Source organism: Tamandua tetradactyla, chromosome 2 (assembly GCF_023851605.1).
Source record: "Tamandua tetradactyla isolate mTamTet1 chromosome 2, mTamTet1.pri, whole genome shotgun sequence".
Taxonomy (NCBI): domain Eukaryota; kingdom Metazoa; phylum Chordata; class Mammalia; order Pilosa; family Myrmecophagidae; genus Tamandua; species Tamandua tetradactyla.
The window spans coordinates 168,873,617-168,891,246 of NC_135328.1; the positions used below are offsets into that span (position 1 = coordinate 168,873,617).

General features: G+C 35.0%; 1 protein-coding gene across 4 annotated transcripts in view; it reads right to left on the bottom strand.

The window, feature by feature from the left end:
- ZYG11A (zyg-11 family member A, cell cycle regulator) overlaps window positions 1-17,630 on the bottom strand; it is a 114,473-nt gene that overhangs the window by 33,827 nt on the left and 63,016 nt on the right. For all 4 annotated transcript variants that reach the window (XR_013170971.1, XM_077149619.1, XM_077149618.1 and 1 more), the window contains 7 exons: window positions 15,245-15,385; window positions 12,748-12,924; window positions 10,032-10,096; window positions 9,010-9,109; window positions 8,870-8,923; window positions 1,974-2,135; window positions 1,845-1,889 (listed from right to left, as the gene is read on the bottom strand). Coding sequence is in view for 3 of the 4 variants with exons in the window: in XM_077149619.1 (XP_077005734.1) it covers window positions 1,845-1,889; window positions 1,974-2,135; window positions 8,870-8,923; window positions 9,010-9,109; window positions 10,032-10,096; window positions 12,748-12,924; window positions 15,245-15,385 (744 nt within the window). In the remaining variant the exon portion in view is untranslated. The remainder of the gene's footprint in view (window positions 1-1,844; window positions 1,890-1,973; window positions 2,136-8,869; window positions 8,924-9,009; window positions 9,110-10,031; window positions 10,097-12,747; window positions 12,925-15,244; window positions 15,386-17,630) is intronic.

Sequence of the window (17,630 nt, forward strand, 5' to 3'; positions counted from 1 at the left end):
ATGGTGTGTGAGTGTATCTCAACAAAACTATTTTAAAAAAAAGAGTTTATGGAACAAAATTTTGGAGAGATGGAAAATACAGGAAAATGTGGATATTCTTCATTCAGAAAGAGGTCCAGGTAGACTGAATGAAAAGGGAAAACCTCATAAACCCTCAGCATTCTGAGATTCTCTCAAAAATGTAAAAAGCAGAAGATCCATTATCAGCTAGTACACAGACCCTTAGCATTTTAATGAGGATATGTGCTAAGAATACAAAGAAAATAAGACATAGTTCTTATTTTCGAGGAGTTCATGATCATTTAGTATCAAAGTCTTCAATGGACTTTGTCCCACTTCTCTATGACTTATCACAGTCAATCTTAAAAAGCAATTTGTACATGTCTAATACCATCTCCCCAAAGTTATAAGCTCCTATAACGTGATTATGGCTCATGCCTCTGTGTCTTGCATAGCAAATGGCAAGTGCACAATATACCTCTACTTCTTTATCTTTGGGAAGCAAAGAAACTTCTCAATAAAGGAATATCCTGATTGTGAGGCAGTATAGAAGTCTAAACAAAGAAATTTCTCAAGAATTGATGGTTAGATGAAGAAAAACAGAGTAAAGCAGTTAGTATCATAAATTTTGGAGCCAGACTACCTTGATTTGAACTTGGATTCTGCCTCTTACTTCCCTGATGACTTAGAGTAAGTGATACTTCTGTGACTCATATTCTATAATTACAATGCATGACAGAGGAAAAAATATGCCATAATTTCTCCTATTCCCGAGTGTAGACTCCTTAGCAATAAGACTTTGTTGCTCTTCTCATCAAGGGGTATAGTTTAGTTCTCCACCTTCTTTAATCCTCGCTTAACCATGTAACTTGCCTTGGGTCATTATTATTTATTTTTTTTTACATTTTTATTGAGAATCTTCACATATATACAGCTCATACAAAGTGTATAATCAATGGCTCACAATATCATCACATGGTCGTGTATTCATCACCATGATCATTTTTAGAACATTTGCATCACTCCAGAAAAAAGAAAAAAGAAAACACTCATACATCCATGCCCCTTACCCTTCCCTCTCATTGACCACTAGTATTTCAATTGACCCATTTTTTGCCTTTATCCTACCCCCCTATTATTTATTTATTTTTTATCCTTTTTTTTTTTTTTAAACTCATCTGTCCATACCCTGGATAAAAGAAGCATCAGACACAAGGTCACAATCACACAGTCACATTGTAAAAGCTGTATCATTATACAATTGCTTTCAAGAATCAAGGCTACTGGAACACAGCTCAACATTTTCAGGTACTTCACTCTGGGACATTATTGTGTCCCAAATATGTTCAACGGGACATTATTATATGTCATGTAACAGAGGTTTAAGACATACTTGAGACCACCATGTTAAGAAGCTCAATCTAGCCTACTGGATACACAAGGTCCAGCCAACAGCCAGTACCAATTCCAAGATATCAGAGAGTCAAAGCATCTTAGACCACCTAGCCCCAGTGAAGGTATAAGATGACTACAGCTATATGTGGAAACCCAAGTAAGACTAGCAGAGGAACTGCAGAGCTGAACTCAGCCCAAACTACTGACCCACAGAATTAATAGTAACTGGAATGGCTATTGCTTTAAGCCACTAAGCTTTAGTTTGTTTGCAGCAATAAATAAACTAATACACAATGGTCTTTACTTTATAAAGATGATGTTAAGATTAAATGAGTTAATACATAGAAATTGTTTTCAACAGTTCCTAGCATATAATAGGTACTATATATGTATTAGTTTTCTTCTTTTTTTTAATGTAAGTGGAATTAATTAAAAACAATTCACCTTACCAAAAGGCCAAGCACTTTGCTTTGTATTGCTGACTCGGAAAAAGTCTGCCAAAAGAAAACAATGCACAGCTTAGATATGTTATTATGAAGAAATGAACCTTACATATAATCTCAATCTTGCCTTCCTACCTCCAAGACTCGAATGAAGATTGCCAGTCCCTGGTTTTCAATAAAATGCTTACAGGCAGCTGGAGACTCATCTGTAAGATTCCAAAGTGCTTTCAGAGTAAACAAGAGGGTGACATCATCTAAAGTCTCAGTAGTCTTTTGTTTTACTATTGCTAGAAGTTCCTAAAAACCAAAGAGACAGTGGGTTACATGTCCTGATAACTGACTCAATTCCAATCTATGAAAAGGAAGAGTTAAGAAGAGCTTTAGAATCAAACCTGGATTCTAAATCCAATTTCCACAACTTAATAGCTATGTGACCTATTTTCTCTCTGCAAAATGAGTTACACCTACCTCCTAGGGTTTTTAAGAGAATTAAATGAAAAAAATAAAGTTTCATGAGTACTCAATTCAATTCTCGGTGCTTGGTAATAAAGCTCATAATAAAGTACACAGCAGCAAATTCCATTATTCATTTATCTGGAATGTGTAGTTAATATCTTCAATAAGTCAGGCATTTAATCAGGTAGGAGAGACAGATTTTTTTTTAAATTTGTTTTTCTCAACTAAATGGAAGAGTTGTAAGTTTTCTTAAGTCCTCTAAAGGTAGTATCTAAAAGCCAAAGAATTTATTTTAGAAGAGGTGGGAGAGGGAAGTCTTCACATAAAGGTAATATGTAAACTGAGACCAGAAGAAAAAGAGGCCAAGCCAGTCAGGCAGGGAAATGGGCATATTGGCTTAGCTTAGATGATCATATCAGGCAGAAGAAAGAGGATCTGTAAAATTCTGAGGCAAGAAAAGTTTGCTATTGTAGGCAACTGAGCAGGTAGGTCGTGGCTGGAGCACAATGCCAGTATTATAACTACATAACCTAAAAGCTTGAGGAAACCACTGGGGTTCACTTTAACATGGACTCCAATGTCCCATTTTAGACCAGAATACTTCTGTTTACAAGATTAGCTAATATCTATGCTTTACTTTCTTTCAGACATATTAACCTGTCATGTAAGAGGAAAAATACAACCATTTTCACTTAACCAGCTAATGAAATATAAACCCAATGACAGTACTAAACAAATAAGAACAAGTCTGTTTACAGGAGGAATAAAATCACTTCAAATAATTTACCCAATCAGAAAAGAATATATTAATAAAGTTAATTAACCACAAAAATAAAAATAGTGAAAGAAGGGTAATATTTACACAATCAGTAGGGGGCTTAAATAAGCCAACTACTCATTAGAATGTCCATTACTTTAAAAGTGGAAAATACCAGGGTTGGGAAGGTTGCATAGAAATTGAAATCCTTGTACATTGTTGGTAAGACTGTAAATTGGTCAGCCTCTATGGAAAAGTTTGGTGGCTCCTCAAAAAGTATAGAATTACCATATGCCCCAACAATTTCACTCCCAAGCATATTCCCCAAAAAGCTAAAAGCAGGGACTGGGAGATATTTGTACACCAATGTTCATAAGAGCATTATTAACAATAGCCAAAGAACAGGAACAACCCAAGTGTCTATCATAAATGGACAGACAAACTGTACACATATACAATGAAAGATGTTTCAGCCATAAAAAAGAATGAAGTTCTGATACATGCTACAAACTTTACTGAGGAACCTTGAAAACATTATACTAAGTAAATTAAGCTAGACAGAAAATGACAAATATTTTATAATTCTACTGATGTGAAATATCTAGAATAAGCAAACTCAAAGAGGTAGAAAGTAAACTAGAGGTTACCAAGGATGGGGGTAGGAGAATGGGGTGTTTTTACTTAATAGGTGATTTTGGTAATGGACAGTGATGATGGTACCATGATATTGCGAACGTAATTCCACCAAGGTGTACATTTAAAAATGGCTAGGGCAGGCAATGGTGGCTCAGTGGCAGAGTTCTCTCCTGCCATGCCGGAGACCCAGGTTCAATTCCCAGTGCCTGTCCATGTGAGGAAAATGGCTAAAATGGGAAATTCTGTGTTATGTACATTACAAAGTAGAGATATTTAAAAAGAAAAAAGTAAAAAATAAAGCAGTGAAAGTCAAGTGGAGAGACAAGTGGGAACAAGTGGCAGCTGAGTGGCAGACAGTGTTGGAGGCACTGACCTGTATAGCCCTGGGCAGCTGATAGGGTAAATGAAAGCAAGGAAGAAGGAGCAGAGAAAGCAAGGCTGGCCCAGAAAGCAACGACTATGGCCAGGCCCATGGCTAGATGCTTATATACACTATCTTAATGATGCTCAAATTAATTGTGAGGTACTACTACTGTCTCCATTTTTCAGATGAAGAATCTGAGACACAGAGGAGATAAATAAATGAGCCAAAGTCATATGGCTAGTAAGTGGCTAAGCCTGGTCTGCCTTAATTTAAAGCTTCAGCTCTTGGCATCAATACCTAAAACTGTTTTTCTAAGAGGTACCTTATCTGCTATTCCTTCCTCTATGTTGCTTTCAGACCTCGGTTAACTGTCTTGCTTTCTATATCTATGCCTGTTACTATTCCCAGCAACTTCAAAATCCCTCTATTATATTATCTTGGTAAAACATCTACCTTAGTTAATGAAACTCAACTGTCAGTCTACTATTTTCATTTCCAGAACTATCCGAACGTTGAAAGAGATTGTGCTTGACTGGTCTCACTTTCATTATCTGTCTATAAATCTCAATTGGGCATGCAACTGTGCTTGCCAATCCCACTAAATTTCTCAACGAATTTATTCCCTAGATTACAATGTCATACTTCTCTCCTCCAACACCATCTTCTCACTTCATTTTCATTGAAAACTATACTTTCTCTTCCTAAGTCTATCAACCTACTTGAACATGAACCAATCAACTTTTTCTTCTCTCTTGCTCCAATCTAAAGCCAACCTTTTCTGCTTTAGATTCAATCCCTGCACACACATACAAAGATATAGCACTAAAATTATTTCCTTGTTTTGCCTATGCCATCAATTTCCCCCTCTCTTCAGAATCATTCTCATGGCCATAAAATACATTCATCTTAAAACAAACAAAACCCTTTTGGACACCACATGCCACCCTTATTTATTTGCTTTGCTTCTCAACAAAACATATCAAAAAGTTGTCTGCATTTTATCACTTCCCATTTACTCATCATCCTATGCCAATCATTTGTGCTACCACTCCACTAGAATAACATAAGCATTCTATTTGCCAAATTCAATGGCCAACTCTTTATTTTCATCTAAAATGATCAATCACTCTGTAGCATGTGACAAGACAGACAGTATCTTCTTGAAATATTTCTCTTGGATTCTGTGATATCACTTTCTCCTGGTTTTCTTCGTAACTTATTTTGGATGTTCCTTCTCAATCCCCTTTTCTGGTTCCTCCTACTATTCCACCAACCATTTTCACATAACCTAAACAGAAAATGACAAATATTTTATGATGCCATTGATGTGAAGTATCTAGAATAAGCAAATTCAAATAGGTAGAAAGTAAACTAGAGGTCACCAGGGATGGGGGTGGGAGAATGGGGTGTTTTTACCTAATAGGCGATTTGGGTAGTGGACAGTGATGATGTATACCTGTGTATACTCCTTCTAAAATTTCAGTCCTTTGTCTTTCTCTATTTATACTCCATACTCTTTCCAGGTGATCTCATCCAATATCGGAACTGATAATTCAAATTACTTCTCAAATCTGACCACTCCTCTGAGTTATGTCCCATAGATCCCACTGCCTACTTGACATCTCAAGCATCTCAGAAATTAACATGTCTAAAAATCACTTGAGTTTTATCTCCCAGACCCACTGGCTGGACATAAAATACTCACAAAATTCCATTTACTAAAACAATATAAAAGTTAAATGCTCTGAAATAAAAATACGAACAATACAAGTCCAATATGAAGAAATCTTTCAAACACTTCTGTGGGGACTGAGGGGTATGGGCATGGAAAAAATGGAATAAAGACCAGAATAAATGGAATAATTCACTCTCAGATAAGAAGATTCAATATCATAGTGATTCCAAATCTTTTTAACTCAATATATAAATTTAACACAATCCCTGAGAAAATAGGTGTGTTGGTTTGAAAGGATATATATATATAAGCCATGTTTTAGTCCTAATCCTATTTTGTAAAGGCAGCCATTTCTTCTAATCCCTATTCAGTACTGCAGGTTTGAAACTGTAATTAGATCACACACACCCCGGAGATGTGATTTAATCAAGAGTAGTTGTTAAACTGGATTAGGTGGAGGCATGTCTCCACCCATTCAGGTGGGTCTTGATTAGTTTACTGGAATCCTATAAGAGAGTAAACATTTTGGAAAAAGAGAGATTTGGAGAGAGCAGATAATGCTGCAGCACCACAAAGCAGAGTCTATCAGCCAGCAACCTTTGGAGATGAAGAAGGAAAACGCCTTCCAGGGAGCTTCAAGAAACAGAAAGCCAGGAGAGAAAGCTAGCAGATGACGTCATGTTCACCATGTGTTCTTCCAGCTAAGAGAGAAGCCCTGACTATGTTCACCATGTGACTTCTCACTTGAGAGAGAAATCCTGAACTTCATCGGCCTTCTTGAACCAAGGTATATTTCTCTGGATGCCTTTGACTGGACATTTCTTTAGACTTCTTTTAACTGGGACATTTTCTCAGCCTTAGAACCTGTAAACTAGCAACTTATTAAATTCCCCCTTTTAAAAGCCTTTCCATTTCTGGTATATTGCATTCTGGCAGCTAGCAAACTAGAATAGGATTTTAAAAAAAAGAGACAAGCCAATTCTGGTGTTCACACAGAAGAAAACAAATGGACAGGGATAACCCAAACAAACCCAAGGAGAGATCTTAAATATTAAAGCATGTATAAAGCTAGTAAATAAGAACTATGGTAACAGCATGTAAATAGACAAATTAATGGAACATAACAGAGTTCAGAAATAAATGTAAACATAGGGGAATTTAGTGTATGATAAAGGTGATCTTATTAAGAAAGATAAACAATTCAGCAAAGGGTAGAAAGGCAATCTGGCAGATATCAGGAAAAAAATTAATATAGATATTTAAATCTTGAAAAAATCCAAACAGATCATCTTACATACCAGAAAGAAAAGAAAGCACAGATATACTAGTTTAAAAACAGGAGGCATTTCCCCAATGAATCCCAGAGTGATTTGATCAGTGAGTGGAAAAGTACTTACAAAGTCCCCTTCAGGGAATGGTAAGAACAGGGAGAAATTCAACTTCCCCAAGTTGAATTCTTGATATTCTCACAAGCACTGTGGACAACCAAAGCTATAGGCTGAGCCCCCAGTCTTGGGGTTTGTTCATATGAAACTTAACCCCACAAAGGCTAGGTCAAGCCTATTTAAAATTAGGCCTAAGAGTCACCCCCAAGAGAACCTCTTCTGTTGCTCAGATGTGGCCTCTCTCTCCAGCCAACACAACAAGCACACTCACCACCCTCCCCTTCTACATGGGACATGACTCTCAGGGGTGTGGACCTTCCTGGCAATGTGGGACAGAAATCCTAGAATGAACTGAGACTCAGCATCAAGGGATTGAGAAAACCTTCTCAGCCAAAAGGGGGAAGAGTGAAATGGGACAAAGTGTCAATGGCTGAGAGATTCCAAACAGAGTCGAGAGGTTATCCTGGAGGTTATTCTTATGCATTAAGTGGATATCACCTTGTTATTCAAGATGTAATGGAGAGGCTGGAGGGAACGGTCTGAAAATGTAGAGCTGTGTTCCAGTAGCCATGTTTCTTGATGATTTGAATAATGATATAGCTTTCAGAATGTGACTGTGTGATTGTGAAAACCTTGTGTCTGATGCTCCTTTTATCTATCTCGTCAACAGACGAGTAGAACATATGGAATAAAAATAAATAATGGGGGAACAAATGTTAAAATCAATTTAGTTTGAAATGCTAGTGATTAATGAAAGGGCGGGGTAAAGGGTACGGTCTGTATAATTTTTTTTTTCTGTTTTTGTTTTATTTCTTTTTCTGAATAGATGCAAATGTTCCAAGAAATGATTACGATGACAAATATGCAACTATGTGATGATATTGTGAATTACTGTTTATATATATAGAACAGAATGATCAAAATAGGAATTTTTGCATTTGTGTTTTTTTGGTATTTAAAAAAATAAAATAAAATAAATTTTAAAAAAGGGGGGTATTTAAAAAATGCTCCACAGAGTGCAGAAATATTTTCAAAGTATGCCATCAAACCCAGAGGTATAAATAAAAAGAATGATAAATTCAGCCATGTAAAAAATAGTAAGACGTATGGCAAAACATGCCATAAAGCAAAAACAGGCAGTCAGCAAACAAGGGGAAAAACACATACATCATAGTCAAAGGCCATTTCCTTAATATGTAAAGAATCCTACACATTAGGAAAAAAAAAATTCAAAAGAAAAACACATAAAGGTCATAAATAGACAGTTCACAAGAAATACAAATGACTGCCAACAAAGAAAAAGGCTCAAACCTCATCTCAAAATAAGAGAAGTACAAAATAAAACAATGTTGTACATTTTTTGCTGAGCAACATTAGTTAGCATATGATAATAATGCAAACACTGGTGATTTATTAAAAATTGTGATAAACTCACTGGGGTTGGAGGAAGGAGGTAATTTGGGGATTGGGGGGAAGGAAGCAATTTGTAGACATGTAGGAGGGTTAAGTTCTTATTTACCATGATATAAGTCAACTGGTAACATCTGAAATGGACAAATCCATAAATCATAGTATAAGCATTTTACTTAGAAATGTAGAGGTAAATACCAGGAGAAATAGCCATAAGAGTAGACAGTAGTTTCCTCTGGAAACTACATCTTAGAGATTTTTCATTATGGTTGTTTAGAATTATTTTATTTTCTTCACTAATTACTCTGATTTTTTAAAAAAAACTTATAAAAGTGACAATCAACCTACCTTAATTGCCATGAAGACCTCTTCCTTAAGTTGTGCAGTTTGTTCAGGAGAGAGCTATAAGCAAACAGAAAGTCAAATATGATATAATGGAGCGCCATCAAGACTTGGGAGAGAGAACTCTTGCCTTAGAAATCACATACCTGCAGGGCTAGAATAGAGGTGATGCTCACTGCCATTGTTTGCATCTTGGAGTTTTCATGTTTACAGAGCCATCTCATAACAAACTTAGCAGCATCAAACCTGAAAAGCAGTACTTATTTTTCTCAAAATTCCATAGTTTGTGAAACTATATGTGAGTAGAGATGAAATCATTTAGCTTTCCTCCCAAATCCTGTATCATAAAGTCCTGGGATTTCTAAAACCTCAGCTATGAAAACCAAGAGTATTTGACAAGAAAGACATTAGGAGGGGAACAGAAGTATACAAATAAAAGCATAAGTAAAATGTACAGGGGAAGGTCAAAATAAGACTTATTTTTGAGCTTTTGGTTTCTACTATGATGGATCTGAAAATAAAAAGTTTCCCAAGAGGTGGTTATGTAATGCGCATTGCAGACAGTGTTAAAATGCTGCAGCAAATAAATTTTTGAGCCAGAGTAACTTAGCCTTCAATCTCACTCCCACAAGTCAAATAGGCTTTGTTTATGTTACACTCTAATTTTTCTATTTGTATTTGTAGCAACTTTTACAAATGTTTTAAAATTCATGAATCTGGGAGATTTTTAGAAAGGCTGCAAGAGGAATCCTCATGGGCTGTCCAGATGCTGATTATGATGATGGTAATTTTTAAAAGTTATTAATAAAAAGAAGAAAATGGTTTGTACTTCTTAATCTAGGAACTGTGATATTTTATAAACATTATCGTTTTTAATCCTCACAAAAATCAGTTTTACAAATGAGAAAACTTATGCTCATACATAATAAAAGAACTGGAACTTAAATTCAAATATGTCTGACTCCAGAGCCCATGTTCTTACACACTGCCCTGTACTGAAATACTTCAGTAGACAACTTTTGGAATTAGTGTATTTCCAATCACCTCTCTGTGGTCTGCTCAAACACCCTATTCCAACCTCAAACAGGCCCTTGCTAATAACCAAAAGCCAACAATGCAGAGTAAAAATGGTCAACACCATAATCAGATGACTAAATTTTATACTTGCCTGTCAAATGGAACATCTACAAGAATTCTTGAGTTTGTTAAGGAGAGAAGACAATTCTTCTGTAACTTTCAGGAAATAAAGAAAAACAATTTTGATTATTTGTATATTTCATTCTTTATTGAGACTTCATTGTATGTCTGTCTCTTTTTAAATTCTTCATTTAATCTTACTTACAAACTGTGAAATTCACCTTGGCCTAAAGACAATCCTTCCTTTTATGGCAAAGAAAGGTCTCTTCCCTCTGAACCCTGGAAGGATCCATGTGGAGAGCAGCATACCAGTCCAGATCAACTACCTGAAGCCTGGCTACTTACTAGATGACAAATGTCCTTGCCAGATATCATATATAACTCTGTGACAGAGCTTCAGCTTACTATCAATACAATCAGTAGGGGTTGAACTGGGTTTTTACAGAAAGGAAAGAAAAAGGACAACAAATCTGGACAACAAATCTGAAGGAAATCCTCCTGGACAACAAATCTGAAGAAAGGTATAGGAATAGAAAAATAAAACATCTCTTTGAAAGGTCAGGAATAGGTCAGTATGACAGAAATGGAAAGAGCATAAGAGACAGGGACCACAAACTTGAAATGCCAATAAGAACCAGAGAGTAAGTAAGTAAAGAGGGCTGGGTGTGAAGCAACAGGACAGTGGTAAGGAATGTGGCAAAGTGAAGAGTTGATGCTCTTTTATGGGGCAGTTGCTACTCAGCTCCAACTCATAACTATTGCACAGGAATGAAGACTGAGTTAAGCAGAATTTCTAATTTTTCAAGAGAAGGTGAAAATACAGATTTTTATAAATGAAAAAGACCATTTTCTTTATTGTGATTAAAAAAATCAACTTTCATTTTTAGTACAGATTTCAGTTAGACTTGACAAGCCTGCATAACCACTACCATGGGATATAAATAATTCCCATCACCCTAAACAATTCCATTGTGTCTCCTTCCAATCAATACCAACCTTACAAACCCCAATCTCCTTCTAACATTTCATATAAATGGAATCATGTAGTAGCTGCTCCTCCGTGTCTGGCTTATTTTGCTCAACACGTTTCTGAAGTTCATTCATGTTGTTTTGCAAGTATGAGCACTTCATTCCTTTATATTGCCAAACAGCATATTTCCTTATATAAATATATGACAATTTTGTTTATCTATTCATCTGCTGCTGGACCTTGTGCTGTTTCCAGGTTTTGGTGACTATGAATAAGGGTATTATGACATTCATGTCTAAGTCTTCATATACTGTATGTAAATATATGCTTTTGTTTCTTGTTGGTAAATACCAAGGAGTAGAATGGGAGGTGTAGGCCTACCTTTTTAAGAACATATAAAACTGCTAAAACTAGTGGTTGTACAATTTTACATTCCCACCAGCAATATATGAGAATTCCAGTTGTAGCACACCCTTCCTAACACTTGGTATTGTCAATCTTTTAATTTTAGCCAATGTAGAGGGTATGTGATTGTGGTTTTAATTTGCATTTTTCTGATGACTAAAGATATTGAGCACCTTTTTTTTTTGAACATCTTTTTATGCGCTCATTGGTCACTGGAACACTTGTCAGTAAACGTTCAAACCTTTTGCCTTTTTTAAAATTGATGTTTGTCTTTTATGATTGAGTTAAGAATTCTTTATATATTCTGGAAAAAAGTCTTTTGTGACATGTATTTTTTTACATATATATGTAAATATAAACAAACATTTCCCCCAGTCTATGGACAGCTTATTCTTTACATTTATATATTTTTTAATTTATCAAAACAAAAATAAAATTTTATTTGATAAAATACAACTCATCAAATGAGTTTTTTCAAAACTTAGATTTGGCATTTAAATGATAAAGGCATAGAAACCTCTGATCTGCACTAGTACAAATAAGAACAGGAGGCAAAGATTATCTGTGACTTTATAGACAAAGAACAGAATGAGGAAACAAATTTTTTTAGCAGAGGATTTTAATTTTGGTAAATTCTAACTTACGTATTTATTTTCTTTTATGAAGGATGCTTTTTATATCTAATCTAAGAAATCTTTGATTACCTTGAGGTCGCAGATATTTTCTCCTATGTTTTCTTCTAGAACTTTTATGGTTTTAACTTTTACATCTACATGTATGATCCAACTCAACTTAATTTTTGTGTATGTTGTGAGGTAAAGTTCAAGGATCACTTTTCTCCATATGGATATTTAATTGTTCCAGCACTGAAAAGACTATTCTTCTCCCACTGAATTACTTTGGTATCTTTGTTGATTATCAACTGACATGTGTGAGTCTACTTCTGGACTCTCTATTCTGTGTGAAACAAAGTGTTAATATTATAAATATATAAAATATTAGAAAAATAAGAAGGACAAAAATGCCTTAATAGAAAAAAAATGTAAGATAAGATGAATAGGCAACCTACAAATGAAAAGACAAATATAAAGCAGTATAGACTTTAAATCAAACCTAAAAAACTATACATACATGAAAAGGGGCTTTAGACTTATAAGCATATGCCAAAGTACTAATAGTAGGTGTTGCTGGCTGATTTTTCAAATTTTCATCTGATTGCTTATCCATCATTCCTATTTTTCTCTGTAACAAACATGGACTCCTTATATATTCTCCCTCTCAGGTAGGGTGAAAAACAAGAACTAAGTAACATACAGTTTTCATATATTTATCCTGAAGTAGAAAATACAGTCAAGTATTCAATTCAAATTACCTGCAAGTAATGGGGGAAATTTTTCAGGGCCTTGAAAAGTAAACAGATGACTTCTGATAATAGACGAACAGGTAACCCCCTGGCCAGGCCCTGGTGTGTTAAGTTGAGAGCGCAGGCACTGGCTGTGAACTGCACTGGTAAATCCAATGGATGATTCCTCATTCCTACAGCCACAAGCTGAAGATAAACTTGTTTTTAGTAGCAAATGACATTAACATACTTCATAGTCTTGATTTTGAGTTGGCTAGCAGAAATATTTGCTCATTGGTACAGTAACAGATTTTTCCAATCCTCAGCATTTACTCTTTAGGACATCAAGTTATTAAAGCAATACCTTCTAATTCAAATACAGTCATTAATCAGCCATGTGACTCTGGGAGAAATAATTTCCCTTTCTTTGGACCTCCATTTCCTCATTTGTAAATTTAATTTCATAATCATTTACTGAGTCTCACTCCATGCAAACCACTGCAAATGACACGAACATGACACAATCACAAAGTTATATCCTGTAATTTAGCATAAAAGCTTTGAGAGAAATAAAGCATGTAAACAAGTCTCACTGTGAGGGCTGTCAAAATGTGAAACTGAAAAAAGCACCCATAAAAGAGGTTTAAACAGAGTGCTGCTTAAGTTAGTTGTGCTGGTTTGAAAGGATTTATGTATCTTAGAAAAGCTATGTTTTAATCCTAATCAATCTTGTGGGAGCAACCGTTTCTCTTAATCCCTATTCAATAATGCAGGCTGGAAACTTGATTAGGTTATCTCCATGGAGATGTGACACACCCAATTGTGGGTATTAATTGGATTAGATGGAGAAGTGGCTCCACCCATTCCAAGTAGGTCTTGAGTACTTTACTGGAATCCTTTAAAAGAGGAAGCATTCTGGAGAAAGCTTCTGAACAATGAGAGAGTCATGAGAGAAACAGCCAGAGAACCATGGAGTCTACCAGCCAGAGAGCTTTGGAGATGAAGGAGGAAAATGCTCCCAGGAGAGCATCATGAAAGAAGAAGCCTGGAGAGAAAGCTAGCAGATGTCGCCATTTTCCCCATGTGACTTTTCAGTTGAGAAAGAAATCCTGAACTTCATCAACCTTTCTTGAGTGAAGGTAACCTCTTGTTTGTGCCTTAATTTGGGCATTTTTATAGACTTACTTTAATTTGGACTTTTCCATGGCTTTAGAACTGTAAATTACCAACTTATTAAATTCCTCTTTTTAAAAATACATTCCATTTCTGGTATATTGTACTCTGGCAACCAACAAACTAGAACAGTAGTCATGGAGGGAGCAATCATTTCTGACAATCATTTCTGACAATTAAGAGAGCACATTCAGGTAGGATCTCAGATAGGATCTGAATAAAAGTATCCTTTATGGAGATACAGGTAGAGTGGAGAGGGGATTCTAGGAAAGGAGAGTATGATATGGAAAAATACAAGAGTGGACCAAGGGATGGGATGACTGTATCTACAAAAGAGCAAGCATTTAAAAAGTGGGAAAGCATAACATTAGAAATATAATTTGAAGCCAGACAGTAGAATACCTAAAACACAAATGTAAATGAGGGCATTGTACTAACATGATCATAAACCTTAGACTCTATCTGCGTAAGCATTCAGGGACTCTGAGATTCATTTCCTCTATCATAGGGGTAATTAAATTCAATCTCTCATGACATATGGGAAACAGAGGTCCAGAGTTTTTTCTTTATATGATATTACTTTTCTTTTCTTTTTTGGCATGGGCAGGCTCTGGGAATCGAATATATGATATTACTTTGAAACTGTGAATAAATGCTCCCATGATGTAGCAATAGTCCTTTTTTTTTTAAGGAACTGCAAAGAATGACATATCATAAAGACAAGATAACTTACTTAAGACTCTTTATTGTTGATGTTTCATTTAATTTTAAATAATTGCAGTTTTCTTTCTCAAACCATTTAATACTTAGTTACATTTAAAATAAACTCTTCATTCCCTGAACCCACCCAAAGTTCAGCTATATCAATGGTAACTTTATTTACAAAATACTTTAAATGGTAAATTTAAATGTTTTTGTTTAGTTTTTTTCTGCTCTTTTTGAGAACAATGTTGTTGTTTTTCAGAAACACAGACCCTATTTTTATAAGAGGAATCAAATGAGTAAATCAGAAACAACTTTTGGTAGGGCAAAGTGAATTCATGCTAACAGATTAATAAGTCCTATTTTAGACCCTTGCAGACCACCAAAAAAAAAAAGTAACAGTCCTATTATCCTCTTCCCCAGAACAAGTTCTAAAAACCTGATGATTCAAAGTGATTCCATATAGATTCAGATACTCAATTTGAGGAAAACAATTTGGCAGTTAGTTCCAACACTGTTTTCCTTTCTCCATAAGGACACGATCTCACTACAAAATACTGCATATAAATCATGGTATTCAATGTCTTTGGTCATCAATTTTTAACTGAAACAAGTAAGAAGTAATAAAACTGCCTTTCTGCAGTGCAGTTACCTTAAGAATAGCAGGCATGGTTGTTTGCACGGAAAATGTTTCTGTGAAGAGCCTGTAGAGGGCATCTTTCATAAAACATGACCTATCCCTGTATCGGCTCAGTGCTTCTGAAATCTGACTCATATTGGCACCTCCAGCAACCTGAAAAACAAAGACATTACTGATAGATTTCATGTTTTGTCTCCCAGCATTGGATTTGTTGGGCCTCAGGTGTTTGAAATGATAATAATAATATATGCTCATTTAAATGGTCCGGGTGCTTTACATATTGCTCACATTCTATCATAATTCTAATAGGTAAATGCTCTTACCAAATTCACTTTTACAGATGGGTCCAGAGAGGTGAAATGAGTTGCTTAATTTAACTAAAGCAATTAAGTTATGTGGTATAGCCAGAATCAAATACCATCTCCCTACAACTAGATTACAGTTCAGACCTCAATTAAAAATGAGTAATAACATACATTTGTAATAACATGCATAACAATCAATAATTATGAATGCATTTAATGTTTATGCATTAGTACTCATATAAGAGAAATTAAACAATAAGAGAAGACAGGAAAAAAGTAATATAAAATAATTGGAATGAAAAATGACTTTTATTTTTAAAAAAGTATTCTTTAAGATGAATGATCTCTCTGAATTCTTCCTTTTTACCACTGAAGTTGTAATAACATTTTTAAAAATCTATAGGTACTTTGGGTCTGGAGGATCATGGCAACATCCTGGCTTGGAATCTCCCTCTCCTCCCTACCCACCACCCCATATTCTCTCCTAAAACCATAAAATCAACAAGGAATGTAAATAAAACTAAAACAACTCCGTTTTTATCATTTTTCCTGGGAGAATTAATGCCATCGCCTTCAAATTACTTTTATATGGAGAAATAAAACTTAAATTTCCAGAGAACTACAGAAAGTCTAAGAGAAACTTATAAAATCTCTGAAAAAAAGAAAGCATAGACAAAACCATCCCCAGAAAGAGGAAGTTAAACATTGTGTCAAAGTATTAAGCACACTAAGCTTGGTCATTATCAACACTGGCCATAGGGTGCTTGAAATGAGTGGAACCAGAAGTGACAGACTCAAAGAAGCACTGTTTCTAGGAAACAATCAGATAAACAGAAAAGGGGAATGAAGGAACACGGCAATGAAGGAACAGAAGGAATTAAGGATTCTGCAAACTCAGAAACAAATCATGCCAATCCCTTCTCTTACCCACCATAATCAATACATCATCCATTAAAGAAACCTACTTCAGTAAACTGACAGAGGGTGATTGAACTAGGAAACCTGTCACTTAAATGGCAAGAAATGTAAAAAATTCAAATCAATTCTATACAGAGCTACTATAAGAAATTAGAAAATGCAAATCTATATTCTGAAGACAATTCTTCCCCCAAAACAAAAACAAATTAGGAAAAGATTGTAACCTAAGACTCCAAACCGAATTAATATTCTCAGTAAACATTTTGGGATATGAAAAAACACTCTGAACACTAAAAAGAGTTTATGAAATGAATAAGGGTATTAAGCTCAGGGGGGGGGAAAGGACAAAATCATAACAAATATAAAAAGTAAGTTGCAAGATGCCTAAGAAAAAGATAGGATTAAGCTGGAGTTGGAAGTGCAGAGGGTGAATAAAAGGAGACCTGAATCTGTACACTGAAAAGACTAGCCAGGTTCTGGGAAAACTAACCCAGATTAACTCTAAGGCACATCAAGTAAAACCATTAGAATTTAAAACTGAAGATAAAAATTTTCAGAGCCTCCAAATAAAATGATCAAATAAATTACATGAGCAAGAGAATTAAATTGGCATCAGACTTCTCCAAAGTTACATAAAAAGCAAGGCAAGATTGAAGAGTCATTTTCAAGAAACTTAAGGAGGGTGAACAAAGGAATTTCCCAACATCAAAATTATCCTTCAAATATCAAGACTATAAAAAACAGTTTGAAGGATAAAAACTTAAGGAACGCTGACAATGAAAAATCAACTAGAGGATAAGCTTCATACAATCAAGAGATGATCACAGAAACCTTATCAAAGGACAGATGGTGAGTATTTAATGTATTTAACTGTAAATCTAAGACTAAAACAAGGGATGTAAAAACAGAATTCAAAAGTTACATGCTCTCACTCAGAAAACAAGAATAGAGAGAGAATAAGAGGAATGAGGAATAAGTTCACTGACTGCTGCATAGACAATAGAGGGAATCAAACATTATTTATTTAAATGACAGACCTGATAGTAAAAGGTACTATGAAAGGGGATTAAAGGCATTATAAAATGGATAAATACAAAAATAACCACTAGATTACTAACCTTTTAAACACCAAAGGAAATTTTCAAAAAGCATTTTATACATATATATAGTAAAGC